Here is a 17,886-nt window from a genome sequence, read left to right on the forward strand (position 1 = left end):
TACTTGCCTCAAGAAACATATACAAACTTTACATTACTATTATTTGAAGCCATGTGAATATCAAAAATCTAGTGCGCTGATTTCTTCTTATTATCACTATCCAAAAGCTTACATAAATTATAAGATCCTTCACTACTTGCCTCAAGAAACATATACAAACTTTACATTACTATTATTTGAAGCCATGTGAATATCAAAAATCTAGTGCGCTGATTTCTTCTTATTATCACTATCCAAAAGCTTACATAAATTTTGTAAACTATAATTACACATAATTATTATATATGAAAGCCTAGACCGACCCCATCCTTGAACAAACGGCACCTTATCAAAGCTTGATGCTAAAATTTACCCCAACAAATGTGATTGAATCATTGCTTTTCCAATGTGGTTATAGGGAAAACTTTATTGCAAAAAATCGTGTAAATACGAGATAAGTTAGGTGATCAAATGAGGGCAAAGATGTGTCTCTTCTTTGACAAGGTCTGGAAATGTCATTAGCACCTGTAACAAACCAATAGCTTCCATGAAACCAAGCACAATTTTTAAATTTATCTAAGCATAATTGCCCCAACACAATTATTGCTATTCCATGAGACATCAAATCTCCAAGCAATCTTAAGAGTCTCTACAAATGATGTCATCCACTAAATATCTTAAGAGTCTACAAATGATGTCATGACGCTAACAAAATTATTATTATTTTATGAGATAGCGATCTCCAAGCACCATTAAGTGTGTAATCCAAGAACCTCTACAAATAGTTGGCAATCCTAAATGTTTCAAATAAAGATAAAGACAAGGACTCTAATTTTAATATACTAGTTCATTAAGAGGCTTATAGTAAGAAATCTATAAGCCTCTTAATGAACTAGTATATTAAAATTACTTCAACCAAAGGCTTATAGATTTCTTACTATAAGCCTCTTAATGAACTAGTATATTAAAATTATAGTCCTTGTTTTCTTATTTGTTTGAAACGTTCCGATTGGATAAAACATTTAGATTGGATAATGTTGAAGCTCTACAAATGTTTGGCAATCGGATAGTTTCAAATAAAGACCAAGACAAGGACTATAGTATTATACATATATTTCTACCTCAAGAGACTTATGGCAAGAAATTGTTTGTTACAATTTCTTGCCATAGGTCTCTTGAGGTAGAAATATATGTATAACACTATAGAAATTGTTTCATACATCAAGAAATTGTTACAATTTCTTGCCCTAAGTCTCTTGAGGTAGAAATATATGTATATATTTCTACCTCAAGAGACTTATGGCAAGAAATTGTTTGTTACAATTTCTTGCCATAAGTCTCTTGATGTAGAAATATATGTATAACACTATAGAAATTGTTTCATACATCAAGAAATTGTTACAATTTCTTGCTATAAGTCTCTTGAGGTAGAAATATATGTATAACACTATAGTTACAATTTCTTGCCATAAGTCTCTTGAGGTAGAATTATATGACTATAGTCCTTGTCTTGGTCTTTATTTGAAACGTTTGGATCGCCAACCATTTGTACACATTCTTGAATAAGACACTTAATGGTACTTGAAGATTGCCATCTTACAAAATGACGATAATGTTGCTAGTGCAAGACATCATTTGTCATAATGTTAAATATATCTTCTACATAAAAAGACTATCATTGAACGCCACACAAGAAAATTGTATAATTTATCATTTTCCAATCCAAAACAATGATAAAGACAAGGACTATTAATATATATATTGCATGTGTGCGTGTGTTCGTGCGTGCACATAAATATGCAATTCGCCAAAATTGCTTGTGCCTATGCATATATACTTCTAGACTGTTTGTGACACGAAAAACACATAAATATGGAATGCGCCAAAATTGCTTGTGCCTATGATCTTAAAGAGCTATGATAATGTTGATCAAAGTCATGGCTAACGTAAGTGCGCATGCTAGAATATATAATCACTCTAATCGTGAGCCCTATCTTTACTATCTAACGAAGCTTCATATGTTGGATGATCAAGCACTTGTTATGGTAAAAGGGTCAGTAGATTCAGGCCATCTACGTATGTTGGAGTTGCAGTTGCAGTTGCAACATCACAAAGCCTAAAGGATTAAGGTTTTGTGATGATAGGAGGCATGTATGGTCTAGTAATCAACAGTAGCAAGTAGCAAGAAGAATTGCAAGTACTAGTCACCTTCATAGACATGCAAGAAAATAAAAACAACAAAATGCCAACAAGGACGAGATGTAGTACGTTCAAGGAACTAAGAGAAGGAAAAGGAGAGAATGATGGCAAAGAAAAATTGCAAAAAGACATGGATCTCTTACCGTCTGAACAAGCCACCGCAATAAGAGAATGGATGAATGAGGTGGAAAATGAGCTTGCTTGGAAGAAAAGTTGCAAAAAATACAAAATGTGGAAGAAAATCAACTAAATAGTATGCATAGAGGAGAAGGGCAAAATAGACAAATAAAATGGAAGAATTGCCCTTGCAATGGATATTAGAGAAGTTAAAAAAAAGCTGTAACATGTGAAGACACATCAACAAAATCAATGCTAAGTGATGCTTTTCCACATACCAAAGTGCAGCCATGCATGATGACCATGTGATGGAGACATCAAAATGGATATAGTTCATGAAGTCCACCATTGTAATGGGAAACTATTAAATGGACAAGAAATTTCAAAATAGGAAACTAGATGTCCCTGAAAATAGCAAGTTTATCATAGAGATGGTGAGGGAAACGATATAAATATAACTAGGAGACCTGACATCTATGGTTTTATACAAGGTGAGAAGCAAAAAGAAAGAGTCAACATAGCTTACTTTTTTTTCCAGAGAAAGTCAAACATAACTTACTTGAAAAACATAAACAGCTAAGGAAATCATTTTCTACTTTTGAGTGTTCAGCAGTGTAACCAAAAAAGGCGTTTCAAACAGTAGAAACATGAAAAAACATTTCTGCCCGAAACATTTCTAAGAAACATACGTAACGTGGAACGTTTTTGAAATATAATTTATATAAAATACACTATTTTTATCATTTATATAAAATACACCAATTTTACGACAAAACGCTTGTCAAGATCTAGAAACGTTTCTTGTGACACTGACTTGGGTTGGAAAACTGTTCGACTCGACTGATTAAGCAGATTTGAAATAGCTAATCAAAGAGGGCAAAACGCCTCTTCAACGAACATCAGGACCTCCACAGCAGCCAAGAGTGTCAGGCTCACTGCTCGTCTAGCCTCAACTCTTCAGTGCAAACGATTTACGTTTCGAGTGAAGGAAAAGACGCCTCCACGAACTTGAAGACATCTATCACTCTATTGGAATTATTGCCTTCCAAGAGTTTCAATACGGATGAATCGTTTCGCTTCATCGAATCTACTTCCTAATCGTATGATCACTTGAAAGCACAACATCATAGTTAACAGGAGTTTTGGAAACGGTGATACAAAGCATGACGAGAAACGGTGTTTCGAAGTTTTGACCTCTACCGGAAGCACGGTAGAAACAAAGTTTTGGATTTTAAGGTTAATAATGTATATATATTATGCATACATATATCATTAATGAAAACATTACAGAAGCTTGAAAGATATATCTTTGATCAAGTTCCAAATGACTTGTAAGACAAGTCATATGCCAGGTAGTAGGAAATGGAGGTGCCTCGTGCAAAGTATCATGGACTCTGGATATGATTTTCATGGTCAAAGTCATATTATACTATGTTTTTTACCAACTTTCATGCACAAACGGTAAAAAATCACGCTCCGGTGTGTCTTTTACGAATGAGCGCATATCCGATGGGCAAGATACTTTGCACGTGCATCAATCACACCTATTTTAAGGCGCATGAAAAGTATCTTGCTACACAACAACAAGACTAATCAAGTCAAAAAGACCATTACAACTCACACTATTCCAGTAGACATACCCAGCCTCAACTCTGCAATGTACTTAAAAGTTCAATCAAATCACATGGCCATAACAACCTATAATGCATTTTTTGAACATTAAAAAAAAAAGGGCAGGAAAGATGAAACAGAGACTTTCCAAGAAAAGGGGCAGCTTGTCTAGAAGATATTTTTGTTGAACCAAAGCGGCATTATTGTATAACCAGAGCAGCATTAGAGTATATCTTAAATGAACAACTATATTTATGTTTCACAATGCCCTTTTAAATAGTAATTTTGGACCTACCTGGAAGATATACAGCGATGCAAAAGCATCTGTCGCAGCATATTGGAGCTGTGGCACAGACAATTTTTCCACTTCCCAATCACCTGTTCGAATGCTTCCAGTTTTGTCTACCTGCCACTCATCAATGGCAGATAAGAAATTAAAACCACTTTTATTAATTACACAGCATCATTACAAAGGCCTGCATGTAATGGCTGTAATATCAATTTATAAACACTATAGGTATCCTTGAAAGTAGAGCAGACCAATTGATGACAGAACCACAATGCTACGTTGAAAACAAAGTATATGTCTTTGTGACAATAGACCAGCATCCATTTGAGATTTTATGGTAGTGACCAAAATAGAAGACCTCAAGTTTCCAAGTACTTCTAAGAGGTAGAGCAGCATAAATTACTGACCGATTGAAAGCAATGAAAGGAGTTGGATTACAACCAAAAAAAAGCAAACCAACCCTATTAGACGAAGGAATCGCATAATGGCCAGCACAAACCGCTCGTGGGTTCTTAAAATTGTGGATCAAACACAGAATATTTGGCACTCAAAAAACCAATTCAAGATCCCCTTTTGAAACGCAAGCTGAAGAGACTTCATAGGGATCAGCTACAATGTGGGCTCGTAGATGATGAGCTTATGAACCATGTTCCAGAGCATGTGTCTTTGTATTAGGCACCAAGACAAACCCCCACAAAAACTGACTGAACATGGATCACATAGACTCAAAGAGAGCCAAAAGACTACACAGCCCAAAACAAATAAACCTAAAACTGAACTTCCCCCCAAAACTCAGAGAACAGCCAGCCTCAGAATTCTATGAATCCACAGCCAAAACTCCTAAGCTTCCATCAAGGACAACAGCACGTAACTCTCCCCAAAGCTGCAGTCAATGACCCAAGAGTGAAAGGGACTGGCAAATCAGGTCGCATCAACCATCTCTGCATTACAAATCCACTTCCAGCGTATGTATTCTTCTCCTGCCCACAAAGTACTCCACGCTCATACTTCACGTCGCCAACAATCCGTCAGATGATTTAAACCAGCCCATACATTCCTCGTATCGGCTCACGTGCAAACCTCAGCTCATGTGCAGGATGCTTCCCAATCAGTCCAGCCACCTCAGCCTAATTTTCCACCTCATCAATGACATTTTACCACTCTCCCATTTAAAAAAATGCAAATATCCCCCCAAGGCACATTAAATGCACATTTTGGACCTTTAGTCACACAATTCCCACACATTAGCATGCACATTAAAGCTTGCATGCACCCCCATACACACACATGAAAAGCCCCTTGACGTGGGCACCAAAACATATCAAATTTCTGTAGCATGCAAGACCACATTGACTCAGGAAAATTTTAAAAAAACCCCTTCATGACTTGATTTTACATGACCCCAAAAAAATTTTCACTTGACCACACACTGGACACCCTTGCTCTGGAAGTTTGGTACAACCACATTGCATTTCATCATTTCCCATGAAGTCCCTGCAAAACATACTTTATTATCTCAAAAAACTATACATTAGTCCATCATGCTTGTGAAAAAAAATTCCACAAATGCCAAAAGCCCACACCTACCCTAGATGTGTACAACTATGTACCTACCCACAGCTATATACAATGCTCAAAAACTTGATACAGATTTTGTCCTATCACCGGCTAGCCCTCCTTAGCAAAAGGTAGAGCCGATACTAACTACATATTGACAAGTAGAACTAGGGCAGGGCCATAGGCATTGGGAGGTATGCTAGCTAGACATTAAGACTACTTTTCTTCATGGGGACTTACTAGAAGAGGTCTATGTCATCAAACCACTAGGATTTGAGGTTAAAGTTTCTGAAAAGCAGGTATGTCGGCTAAAAAAGGACCTTTGTGGTTTGAAGTAGGCACCACGGCATGGTATGCCAAGATATGAAGGCTCTTCCATGCCCAAGTTCGAAGTTTTTCGGCATCTTTTGGCACCATTTATTACATGAAGTTAATCTTCCTGTACTATTATAGGTTGCTATATCCATCGTAGACAAACATGTGCAACCATGATATAGTTTCTAGGTATACCTGAGAAGTTTCCAAAATACTTCAGCCATTCTATGGAGGGGGGTTTATTAGCACTTAGCCCTAGTATGGCCTTGTAGGCTAGTTAGGGAATTTAGCCTTAGTACACCTAGTTCATTTAGGACTAGTTGGCTTGGGGCCACTCTTGTACATTCTTCATTATGCATTTTCAAGTACACTTCATTCCTTCAGCTTGTTGTTTGCTCCCTTGCATTTCGGCTTGGTTCCGTTCTTCGCATATCCAACACAGCCATAGCAGACCAACATCCTCCTCCTTAGGCGCCAAGAGGCTTCCGTGGCCTATAGGGGAGTTTCCACATTTTTGCAATCATTTTACAGCAACATGTTACTCCGATGTGTATTTGTTTTGTACACCATTCTAGCATTCATGTACAAGCAGATGTAGGGCATTTTCGCCAACAATTTATATCATAAATAAAGTAGTTTACGGTGGTTAGGAAGCTTTTTGGTGTTCCATGTACACACATTCAGTACGTTTTCGCACTATAAGTCCGTGCATGTTACATTGACATCAAAGCAGCATTGTTCCTTCGGATATCAAGAACGTTGGAGGGAGTCTTGGTAGAGCAAGTCGCGGTAATGGGGATGTATTCGGTAGAGGAGGGAGCATGGTTGAATTTTGTATTCTGTCCTAACCTTGGACTAGTGGTAGCACCATACTCCATTAGCCTCTTCCTCCCTCCCTTCATCGTGCATCGGGTCGGCTCTTGTCTTCACTTGTGCGCATTTACACCTTCCAGCAAAGTACGGGGGGATTTTTTTTCCTTTTGCAATCATTATCAATTGATAGGTCTAGTAGAATCCCATCACGGACCCTTCCAGCATTATAGCTCTCATGCAAGCGTTCAAGGAGTAGGATTGTCTTCTTGAGTACGATTGGTTCCTTTTCGAGTAGCTCCAAAACGAGATTGAGTGTTATTGCAGTTCACGATCTGCTTAGGGGTCTTCCATCTCAGAGCACAATTTCGTGGACTATCCTTCGGCAGTCGTTATCTCAGTCAGTTCTTCATCCATAGGCAATCCTTCATCTGCTCACGCATCTTCCATCTCAGAGCTTAGTTCATTGGACTACCTTGTTACAGTTTGTTCATTAGAGTCTCTGGGGTCTTCCAGTCCAAAAGAGCATTCAATTTCCATAGTAAGCTGCATTTAACAATTCCGTGCTTGGGGGGACCACGCAATTTCAACAGACGGTTGTGATGTGTCTTCCACCATCAAGCCTTTTGACCATCAACGTCAATTCCTATGGCCTTCCATCCTTGGAGATCCGATGGCCATACTAGCATTTCACCTTCTCATCAGGAGTTTTTAGGACTACTGGGATGAGTTTTCGATCCCGCTACCCTTGAAGCTCATCAGGAGGGGGCCTCTCAGGAGTTCACAAGACTAGTTTTAGGCCTAGCAGAAGGAAGTTCCCTCACAGAAGAAGTAGAGGTGTAGAGGTTAGCCATACGGAGATTGATGATTCCTTGGCAGTCAGTGAGGATAGTCAAACAGTGAGATTGATGATTCCTTGGAAGTCAGTGAGTAATCAAACAATGTTCTCCACAGTACCCCTCTTCAGTTTTTTATTGAGAAAGCGGTTGCAGTACCAATCAGTAGACAAGTTGATACGACAGTTTACATGATTGTTTCCTCCACTCCGTGATGTTAGTCATGCGGTTCCATTTTCATTAGATCCCAAGCCACCAGTAGTAGCAACGACCAGTGTTCTCTTGGTTAGTTCCCTTTGTGTGGGTAGTAGTTCCCTTTGTGTGTGCTAATCAGTCTTGTCTCTCTCTCCATTCCTTCAAGAGGCACCCTTAGTGCTTCATTCTTTTGAGAAGGATATATTCCACCTATCTCCTAGTTTTTTCCAGATGCATATAGTTAGCTACTTCATTCCAGGTGTTCTTAGCAATTCTTGACATCTCATAGTCCCTTCAAGTAGCATCCCATTCAATAGTTTCATTAGAGGGATGCTCAACAGCTCCTCCATTTCTTCGAGCAACATCTAGTATAGTCTCCCTTATTTAGAGCAGTGCTCCGTAGTACCAGTCATCTCTTAGATCTTTGGTATACATCCATAGTTTCAGCTTTCTCTCTTTCTCTCTAAGTTTCTCAAGGAGACATCCATAGTTCCAGATTCAAAGTAGGTGATAGAGCTTTTACCCTCAGTAGTTATCACTCCAGTAGAGGAGGCAGGTGTATTCTAGCTTTCTCTCACAGCGGTCATGCAGATAGCATTATTTTAGTTTGCAGGAGTGCATTCGAGTATTCTGAAGTTCCCAGACATTCAGTTTTGATTACCTATTCTCATTGGCTTTGTCATCGCCTAAGCAGTTCAGGGAGTATCTCTTGCAACTCTATCCCTAAGCAGTTCAGGGAGTATCTCTTGCAACTCCATTTGGGTCGTTCCTTCGTAGTGGGAAGAATGTATGCCAACAATTGGTAGCCAATTTTATGCTATTAGCTTTCCAAAGCTTAGTGTCTCAGCATCCTTTGTTCAATCTGTCCGTAGAAGTTTTAGAGGACATTATGTAGTTAGTATTTCACAAAACATTTCAAAGTGCCATAGCACCCAAAGGAGCATTCAGTTCTTAGGAGTAGCATCCTCAACAATTGCTTTTCCTTTCCTCGCTATTTCCTCCTTTTCGATAGTCGACCATTCCTACTCTGGCTTGCCATGGAATGAGCTTTTTCAAAAACCAATAATGCAAAAGCTTTATCTAATCATTAATTAAGAAGGTGAAGTTTCCTAAGAGTCCAAGTATCCACAAATATGTAGTCTCACTTGCAACGGCCAGTGATAAAAAGTTTAAGACACCATGATACATGGTGTAGAGGTGGATATTACAGGTAAGAAGGATTCTTTGGATTTCCACATTATGCATCTCGACAGAACATATGTTGTCCTCGGTCACAAATGGTTATATAGACTTGGGCATAGCTTGCAGTGGAGTTATTTAAGTTATTCCATTATATTTGCCAAGCATGATAGAGTCTTATAGGTTCGAGGGAAACATGATGTGACTCTTCAATTATTTGTTCAATGAAATTGGAACTACTTCTACACCAACAAGAAAGTGAGGTATATGTTTGTGATTCATTTTTGTTGATAATTTTATTTCTTCTACACTTGAAATAATTAAACTTTTGTGATTCATTTTTGTCGATAATTTTATCTCTACACTTGAAATAATTAAACTTTTACTTGATGTTGTTAAAAAGCATAAACTTTCTTTCCATGATTTAATGGTTCAATTTAAAGCCATTTTTCCTCCTGACTTGCCTAATGATTTGTCCCTTGAGAGAGAAGTAGATTACCAAATGTATATATTTCTTGGATTGTAAACCCCCCTACAGACTAATTCATACAAAAAAAGGTGAGATAGAGCTGACCTGGCTGCCTACAGACTACATCAACTGGCCTGAGTTTGTGAAATATACAGACCAGCAACCACACAGCTGATCCAGGGGGCATTAAGCATTGTACAATGAGCTCCTTGTGGGGGATCCATCCATTCTTTCAATGCTCAACCTAAAGATCACTAAGGAGGAGAGAAGACAGAAAGAAAGTAAGTTTAATAAAAGTCTTTGAAGGATAGAGGGGTCTATGAGACTGAAAAAACCAGATACATTGAGCCGAATGGGTGAAGCCTCTAAGAGGGCATCTACACCCAAGACGAGTGTAACATGAAAAAATATGCATTCTTAGAATAAGCAATTACTCTACCTTTTGTGGCTTGCTTATCTCGAAATCAATAGAGCAGCTGACTCTACAGTGCATATGATTTCCAGCTTAATTTGAGACAAGATCCCCATGATTATCTCTTGCACACCCCAAGCAATTTGATGTTCCCTGTATGATCACTCCTTATGATATGTCTGCGTGTGCGCATCAAATCTTCTTTTTTGATGCCTAGATGCCGTTACCAGTGAGCCTACCTGATGGGATAATCTAAGGGCACTACTGCATCTATGTAAAGTGCAAGCCCAAAGTTAATGTCCACTTCATATGAGACAATACATGTTGACAAAGAGGACAGAAAATGAAAATGTAAAAGGAGGGAAGGGTTTACAGAGCGAGAGGTGGAGAGAGAAGAGGATGTGAGAAGATAAAAGCCATAAAACAAGAAGAAAAGGCAAAAAGAGACCATGAAGTATCAAATGAGCTATCAAAAATAGGCACCCTAGGGTTTTAGGATTTTTTCATGTTGACAGCCCTCTTTTACTTTGCAATCTCATTTCAGCTGATCTCAGCTCTGTCCATCTCCAAAAATTACTAGCTTTGGACTACTAGTTAGCAGCAAGGTTAGCAGTCTAGGGACTACTAGTTAGCAGCATGGTTAGCAGTCTAGGGACTACTATTTAGCACTATTGGCATTGGGAATGTCTTCTCATAGATGATCTACATATGAGCTACAACATGAGCAACAGCAAGTGCATACTGGGCAATAGCAGCAGTGAAAGTAGCTAATAGCAGCAAGGGGATGGACAGGGCAGGCAGCATCAAGGCAACCCGGATGATCTGTAACATAAGCCAGTTGGGCAGCAGGAGGGGAGCCAGCAACCTGGGCAGCAGCAGCAAGAAAGAAAGAAAGAAAGAAATTTTATTAGAGTCTTTGGAAGACCAATGGGTCTATGAGACTGAAAGAAAACCTGATACAAATCACAGTAAGGGTGGAGCTACTGAAATGAGCATCATCACCCATGCTAAATCCTAAGTCTGATCATACATAATCAAATACATCTGGATGTAACAATGAAAAGAAAATACTGGAGCAAAGCAGAATCCTCCGTATGTCATGTCGCCCTGGTTGGTGCATAGCCGGTGATGGGACACTGGCGCCCGTCAAGGGGTGCCGTGCGTCTCGGTCTTCTAGATGAGGCTCGACGCAAGCCCAGAGCCACCATGACTCCCATGGAACGTATCTCGGGTCTAAACAATGACGGGAGGTTCCCCAGAGTGATCTATGTGTCCCCTCGATGTCTCGTGTGTCGTGCTACAGTCGTCGGGTCGGGGTCTCTGTCTCGTCTTCTGCGGCTAGAGACTAGACGATCAATGTCACTCGATGGGAAGAACTCTGTAATCCTGCTCTGAGAGGTGTGTGATGATGTGGCCAAGCCTCGTCGCTTGAGTAAGTACTCTCTGTGTCGGACCCCCTCGTGAATGAAGGCCGCGAGGCATCTCTAATCTGGGTAGGCGAGGAATCTGGAAAGGAGCCCGGAGCCGTCTCTGAAGAAGCAGTGATAGAGACCTCGGATCTCGTAGTACACTGGGCACCTGAAAATAAAATGCTCCTCCGACTCAACCTCCTGACAGTCGCACAATATGCATAAGCGATGCTCCCTAGGAATCCCCTCTACTCTGCCGCTCTCTATGCGGAGGCGGTGTGATGATACCCGAAACTGTCCGATGGAGATCCGTAGTGAGTGAGGCATATGAAGCTCAGTGTACCCCGGTGGTGTGATCCGAAATACGAAGACAGTAATCTCTGTAGAAACTCAGCTTCACTTGAAGCTCCCTCGGCTCCAACCAGGTCCTAAAGGTGTGTAGCTGCAGGAGATCCTCTCGAATGACCTGGTTGGTGTGTGGCCCGATAGGGATGGTGGGTGGGAGTACCGGAGGAGCATCTAAACTATATTGAAAAGGAGGTATCCTATCGATGTGAAACCCTAGCCTCACAAACCATCTGTGAGTCCGTGCATACCAACATCGCTTGTCTCCCTCTGCTGCCAATCTTATGGAGGAATCGAGAGCCAACCATAGCAACCTCCGTCTCCCTGATGTGCAGTCCCCATATGATCTAACCCGGTGTAGATATGTGATGGTTTGAAGGTTGCATCTAGCTGGAGTGGAGAAGCCCCAAACTCGGCCTGAATGATGTGATGTGGTACAAACAGTTTTCCTCGGATCATCCGTGAGAGCATGAGAATCTGCAGGCACTCCACCCATGTCCACTCTATCTCTGACATGGCAGGTCCCCAACAAGAGTTGCCATACATACCGGCTGGTCAGACCAAGGAGTCAAAGAGAAGAGCCTTGGTCCGAGGGTCTTGGAAATGAGAGTGGAAGCATTGTCTCTCTAGCCGAGCCAATGAGGCGTATCCCCTACTCAGTCTGGCCTACATCGCTGGTCTCATCGTGAAGATCGGGCCGGAGAAGATGACCCCCAAGTAAGTATATGAGGATACGATCTCAACTGGTGACCCACCGGGTGTTAAAGTTCATGACCTTGGTCTTGCCAAGGTTGACCTCCAAATCATGGGATAAACAAAAAGCCTGTAGTGCATCCAAGTGTCGCTAGAGCCCCTCGGGTGTGGACGACAAGAGTGCCACGTCATCTGCATAAAGAAGAATCCTGATGATGATCCCAACAAGTGAGCAACCAGTCCTTCCGAACGCCCCCATGAAAGTCTCAAGCTCATCGATGTAGAGGCCAAACAAGGTTGGTGATAAAGGACAACCCTGTTTGACCCCTATGGTACTCAAGATCTCATCTGTCCAACCTGCGCCTATCTGAACTCAGCCTGAGACTCTCATAAAGTGCCATGACTGCCCAGATGATCTCCTGATCAAATCCCAATGTCTGTAGGCGTGTGATGAGACAAGCTCGAGGTACTGTGATGAGACGAGTTGAGGATGTGTTAGGACAGGAAAAGCTGGGCTTAATCTGCAAAATTAGCCTAGATCTCTCTATAGAATCTGACTCAATGTTTCCATATATATCTCATTTTTTTAACACTCTACACTTGTTCTTCTTCCCTTAAATACCTCTTAGAAAGGGTTGCAGAATATGACTCTAGAGTCCAAATTGGGAGTGATAACTTACAATCACGTTGCATGCATAGCCATCAATATATCTGCAATATGTTTTTTAGCAAGTTGAGAAATTCTGGAAATCAGCCTGTTGAGGAAAGAGTTGTGTTTGGGGTTCGTTTTATTTTCAATATGTAGATGTACAGATATATTGCACCCTTCACAATTTTCATTTATGTGTACATAAAGGATAAGTTTTCATGTGATTGTGCATTGTGTGTAAAGTTTACACATTCAGACCAATTTAGGGACTAGCAAAAGTTATCTGCATGCAGATTAAATTGACTTTTAGATCAAAGATGTACACCCAAGCTTAGTATATAAGGCTTTGACTGAGAGAGGTGGACAAACCACAAATTTTGTAATATGCCCTTTCTCATTACATCATGCAAGTATTCACAAGCGTCTAGTGATTCTGTAACATAAAGCAAAAAAAATCACCCCCAAAAAAAAAAAGTGTGTGTGTAAGGAGTTGATTAGAGCCCATCAAGTTCCTCTTTGCACCAAGCCGACTGAAATATTTGGGGAATGACTACAGACCTGCTTCCCCAAAAGCTCCTGTGCAAGGGAAGACAAACTCCTACACCTGTTTGGTTGAGTATCTTCGTTTGGTCCTCCTAACTTTATATTTGCAACACCGTTAAGGTCCTTGATTCCTGTCACACTAACCTTGTAGTCCATGCGAAGCTTGATGGCATCTCCATATGCCCCCACTCCAACCTGATGAACTGAGTAACATTAGTCAATTCTTTCAATAAAATTGCAAAATCTGCGAGCAAGGAAATAGTTACAATTTGTTTGATCATCATCTATGAAATACAAATGGTCAAAGTATACTTCACAATAAGACCTTTCATTCTTAGAAGTTTGCAGTTGTCATGGGCACAAGTGTCATGAAGTTAAGAGCCTACCATGTCCAAGATGACTTAAATTGTCTCCACAACAAGAAGTTAAAGGAGGAGACAAAATAAAACCATGTTCATAGGAGAGCCCCTAAAGCAGGAGAGCTCTTGATGAAGCTCAGCAACGGGGAGGAACAAGACTGAGGCCAATCACGAGGAGGCCAACCTCTCGACCTGCTCCTCTCCTCACAAGCCCCCCCTCCAATGATTCGCTCCTTCACCTTTGCCTCAGTCTCATCAGCCTCGGTCCTCCCCAAAATTGGGGCTGTTATGACACGGGTTTCATACATATGAAACGCTTACCGTTTCATACGGGTTTCATACAAGTGGAAGCTCCTTTAACTCCCCTTGCCATCAGGATACCACTAACCTCGCAAGACAAGCAGCAAATCGAGAGAGCTTTGTTTGGGATCTCAAAGACAAAATGGCGGTGGGGTGCAAAGTGGGCTCCCACAAACAAGCAGGAATGGGATTGGTTCCAAGTGAGTCTCTCCCTCAGGGACAGCTTTATACATGAGGTCACCATCTACAATTGTCGAGTGCAACATAGGCCTCACTCCCACATGCAATTAGGTATTGGGGTTGGTCGTAGGCAAGTGACAATTCTCTGCAACAAGGAGGCCACGTACATGAGGTGACAATTTACAGCTGACGTGTTCTACTGCACCTACTCACCTCTACAAACACCATACACACACTACATCTACACAAGCCTCTATACCTCAATGCTACTTTGGTCTGCATCCTCCATTGATACCATGGCTTTTTTGTCAAGGGCATGGAGGCAATGCATCACCCTTTCACTTCCCACTCGCATCTCCCAAGCCATGCTCAGAAATACCAAGTGGTTTTATTGGCACTCATTTGACACTGGCTTGGAGACCCCTTTTTCAGCTGCCTTCGTCCTCATGGAGGTTGGGGTCCGCAAGGTCCAAGTGGTGATTTCCCACCCTAGCATCCTCCCTTGGAGATTCTTTCATGACCTTCTCTCATGGATTCTTTTATCAAAAGGCGGAGGTGGCAGGCCCACCCAAACAGTGCCTTAGATGCAAAGGCTTTAGATACCTCGCCAACCTGTCCTTGCTTCTCAACTCGTCCCTGCCTTGCAAGGGGATAAAGGGCGCCCAAGTAAGTTGACTCCCCTCGTGATGCTAAGTAAAACTAGGATGTTATCACAAGTATAAATGCAATCTTGAAAAGCAACATGGTGGAGATGAGATTCTTATGCAGTCCTCGACCCATACTTGCCACCTCCCAAAACCACTTCCATGATACCTCTCGTCATGAATCCCCTCTCACATCCCTCGCCAAAATTCCCCAACACTTTTCCAGCTCTGCCTAGTGCTCCAAGCTTTTACCCCCCCCCCCCTCTTTTCCCTTTCTTAGAGCCTATGGATCCTCCTCTCTGCTTTGATTCCACTATCCATGTTCCCACAACACTTCCCCTAAGCCTCCCCCTTGCTCCCAATCCTCAACCGATGGCCCCCCCATTTCTCCCCCTCACTTCTCCTCGCCCCACCACTACCCCAAGCCTTCTCATATCGTATCTGATGGGTCTCTAGTACCGACATCTGCTAACCTTGCAACATCCTCGCTTTCGGCGAGGGGACCAACTTTATATTCCAAGACCGCCTTTACCAAGAGTTTGGACACTTGTGCCTGTGGAGCAATCTAATGGTTTTCCCGACTTGCCCTCAACCCCACTCTCTTGAAGTATCATTATGATAATAAGTGCTAGTAGGTGTGGATTGTGCTATAGATCAGCTTCGCTTTCGTAGCTTTCAAAGCTAAGGCATGGACATCGATTCTCTTTGACTCGATAATGTTTTGGAAGGTCATGAAGCGTGTTCGCAATCAATTCAAGATAGCAAGGAGACACTCCTGGCCAATCACCTATTATGTTGCTCAATTTGAGTAGAGCTTTGATAAAGATGCCTTCAATCCTAGGTAGGGTCGACTCCTTACTACTCTATGGGCAGATCAACTTTGGATGTAGATAGCTGCGAGACTCTTTCGACATCAAGCAGCCAGTTGAGCGTGGATCATGGTCTCTTATGGCATTAAAGTTTTTGCCACTTAACAAATAAACCAAAGCTTGGCCTCTTATGGCATTAGCCAACCATTGAGATTGAATCATGGCCTAGTCCACGAGGGTGGGATGCACTTGTAAAGGACTTTTTATCCATGCTTGCCCGACAGAAGCAGCCCCTGATCCTAATTGCAACATGCCCTAATGGATTGTAACATTGACATTTGATGCTTCAAGGGCATTTGTTGTCACCACAACAATACTGAGACTGCGCTCTTCCTGACACGGGTAATTCCAACTTGTTTGCAATCATTGGCCACAGTAGTGGGATATTAAGTGGGAAACAAGCAACCCGAACCTTAACTAGAAGAGTACTACATTCAAGATGAGGGCATGAAGAGGAGAAACAACTACTGCCAAAAAACCCAAAGCACTTAATTGACTCTTGTGAAGAGATGTTGAGTCAAGTGTGAGAAATGCAGCGGATATTAACGGAAGTGAAGAGAGAGAGAGAGAGAGAGAGAGCTAACCTCACACACCAAACAAGAAAGGGGAGACAGAGGAGAGAAACTACAAGTGATCTCAGGCCAAAACAGCCTGCTAGGGAAAACCTCTACTATACAAAGGGAGAACTGCTCCACAACTGAGATGCGAAAATAAGAATTGGGGGGGGGGGGGGGGGGGAGGGGCTATATATAGCCCCAACCCCTTCATTGGTCAGCATACAAGCAGGGCTGACGAGCCTGCTATGTGGGCCAACCCCACTTGCTCTACATAAGGGGCTGGTCCCCTGCTCCATACAGGCCGACCTGAGGGCCAGCAGCAGCCCTAGGTGGCCAACCACATGCTGCTCTATAGAGGCTGTCACACAGCCCTATACAGGGACTGGCCCCCCTGTCCATAGGCCAACTAAGTCTATCCTGGAGGCCAACTTGGCAAGACAGGGCTAACCCAACAGCCTGGTATCCTGCCCCATAGGTAGCCACACAACGCCCTCCATAGTGCGCAGCAGAGGACACCTCTAGAGGCTTCTCACACAGCACACAAACATGCCCAAGAGGTGCCCTGGTCAACAGGGATTTGACGCGCAACCCTAGGCGCCTCCAAGGGCTGCCATGCAGCACATAGGCTGACCCAAATATAGCAAGTGGGCCTGGAAGGACCTCTCTATCCTTCTCTACCCTCACGGGGGCGGGCACACCCAGAACAAGGCCCTCTCTCTGGACTAGCCTAACCTCACAAGGGGCAAGCACACCCACCCCTCCAAACAGGAGCAGCAAGAGTCCCAAACCCTTGGGTGACACCTTCAGAGGGAGAGTGGACCCAAGTGGGAAAAAGAAAAAGAAACGAAGTAAATTGGCTCGAAAGCGCCGAGCTAGACGCAAGGAGAGAGAGAAAGTAGGACGTGAGACACCCGCGGAGAAGCAATCGCAAGAGCCTATGATTGGAGACCCCTCCCCCCCCAACAACAGGGACCACGGTTCAACCAAGTGATCCCCCAATAGTGGAGGTACGTTGACCACAGTCACCCTTGCGTCAAAGAGGGACATAGGTCAGATATCCGACAGAAGAGATCACCTCACTGGACATTGCATGAAGAGCGCAACATCTTGGACAACATTTTCACATTCTAGGAGGCAGTGGATTGGGCCAAGAAGGAGTCACAACCTTTGGCCATCCTTCTCTTGGACTTTGAGAAGGCTTACAACAAGGTGGAGTGGTCTTTCCTAGAGGGCACTATGCAGAGGTTGGGTTTCTCAGATGAATAGATTAGAGGAGTCTCTGCGCTCTATGCGGGGAGCTCTAGTTAGATGCTTATAGGTGGACACACGGGCGAGGCCTTCTCTCTCTCGCGCTCGGTCTGCCAGGGCTG

The 17,886-nt window shown here is 42.4% G+C and overlaps 1 protein-coding gene across 2 annotated transcripts in view; it reads right to left on the reverse strand.

Moving 5' to 3' along the window:
* Window positions 1–300: 300 nt before the first annotated feature.
* Window positions 301–17,886, reverse strand: part of LOC147895289 (3'-5' exonuclease-like) — a 59,511-nt gene continuing 41,925 nt past the window's right edge. The window contains exons 4-6 of one of the 2 annotated variants that reach the window (XM_087384078.1): window positions 13,752–13,802; window positions 4,202–4,312; window positions 301–504 (exon numbers count right to left, since the gene is read on the reverse strand). In XM_087384078.1, coding sequence (XP_087240204.1) covers window positions 439–504; window positions 4,202–4,312; window positions 13,752–13,802 — 228 coding nt within the window. In that variant the 3' untranslated portion in view covers window positions 301–438. Of the gene's footprint in view, window positions 505–4,201; window positions 4,313–13,622; window positions 13,803–17,886 lie in introns of both variants that reach the window. The other variant, XM_087384077.1, reaches the window with a different exon arrangement.

This window comes from Dipteris shenzhenensis, chromosome 13, assembly GCF_047967505.1.
Source record: "Dipteris shenzhenensis isolate YYH24624 ecotype China chromosome 13, Dip_SZ_1.0, whole genome shotgun sequence".
NCBI classification, from domain to species: domain Eukaryota; kingdom Viridiplantae; phylum Streptophyta; class Polypodiopsida; order Gleicheniales; family Dipteridaceae; genus Dipteris; species Dipteris shenzhenensis.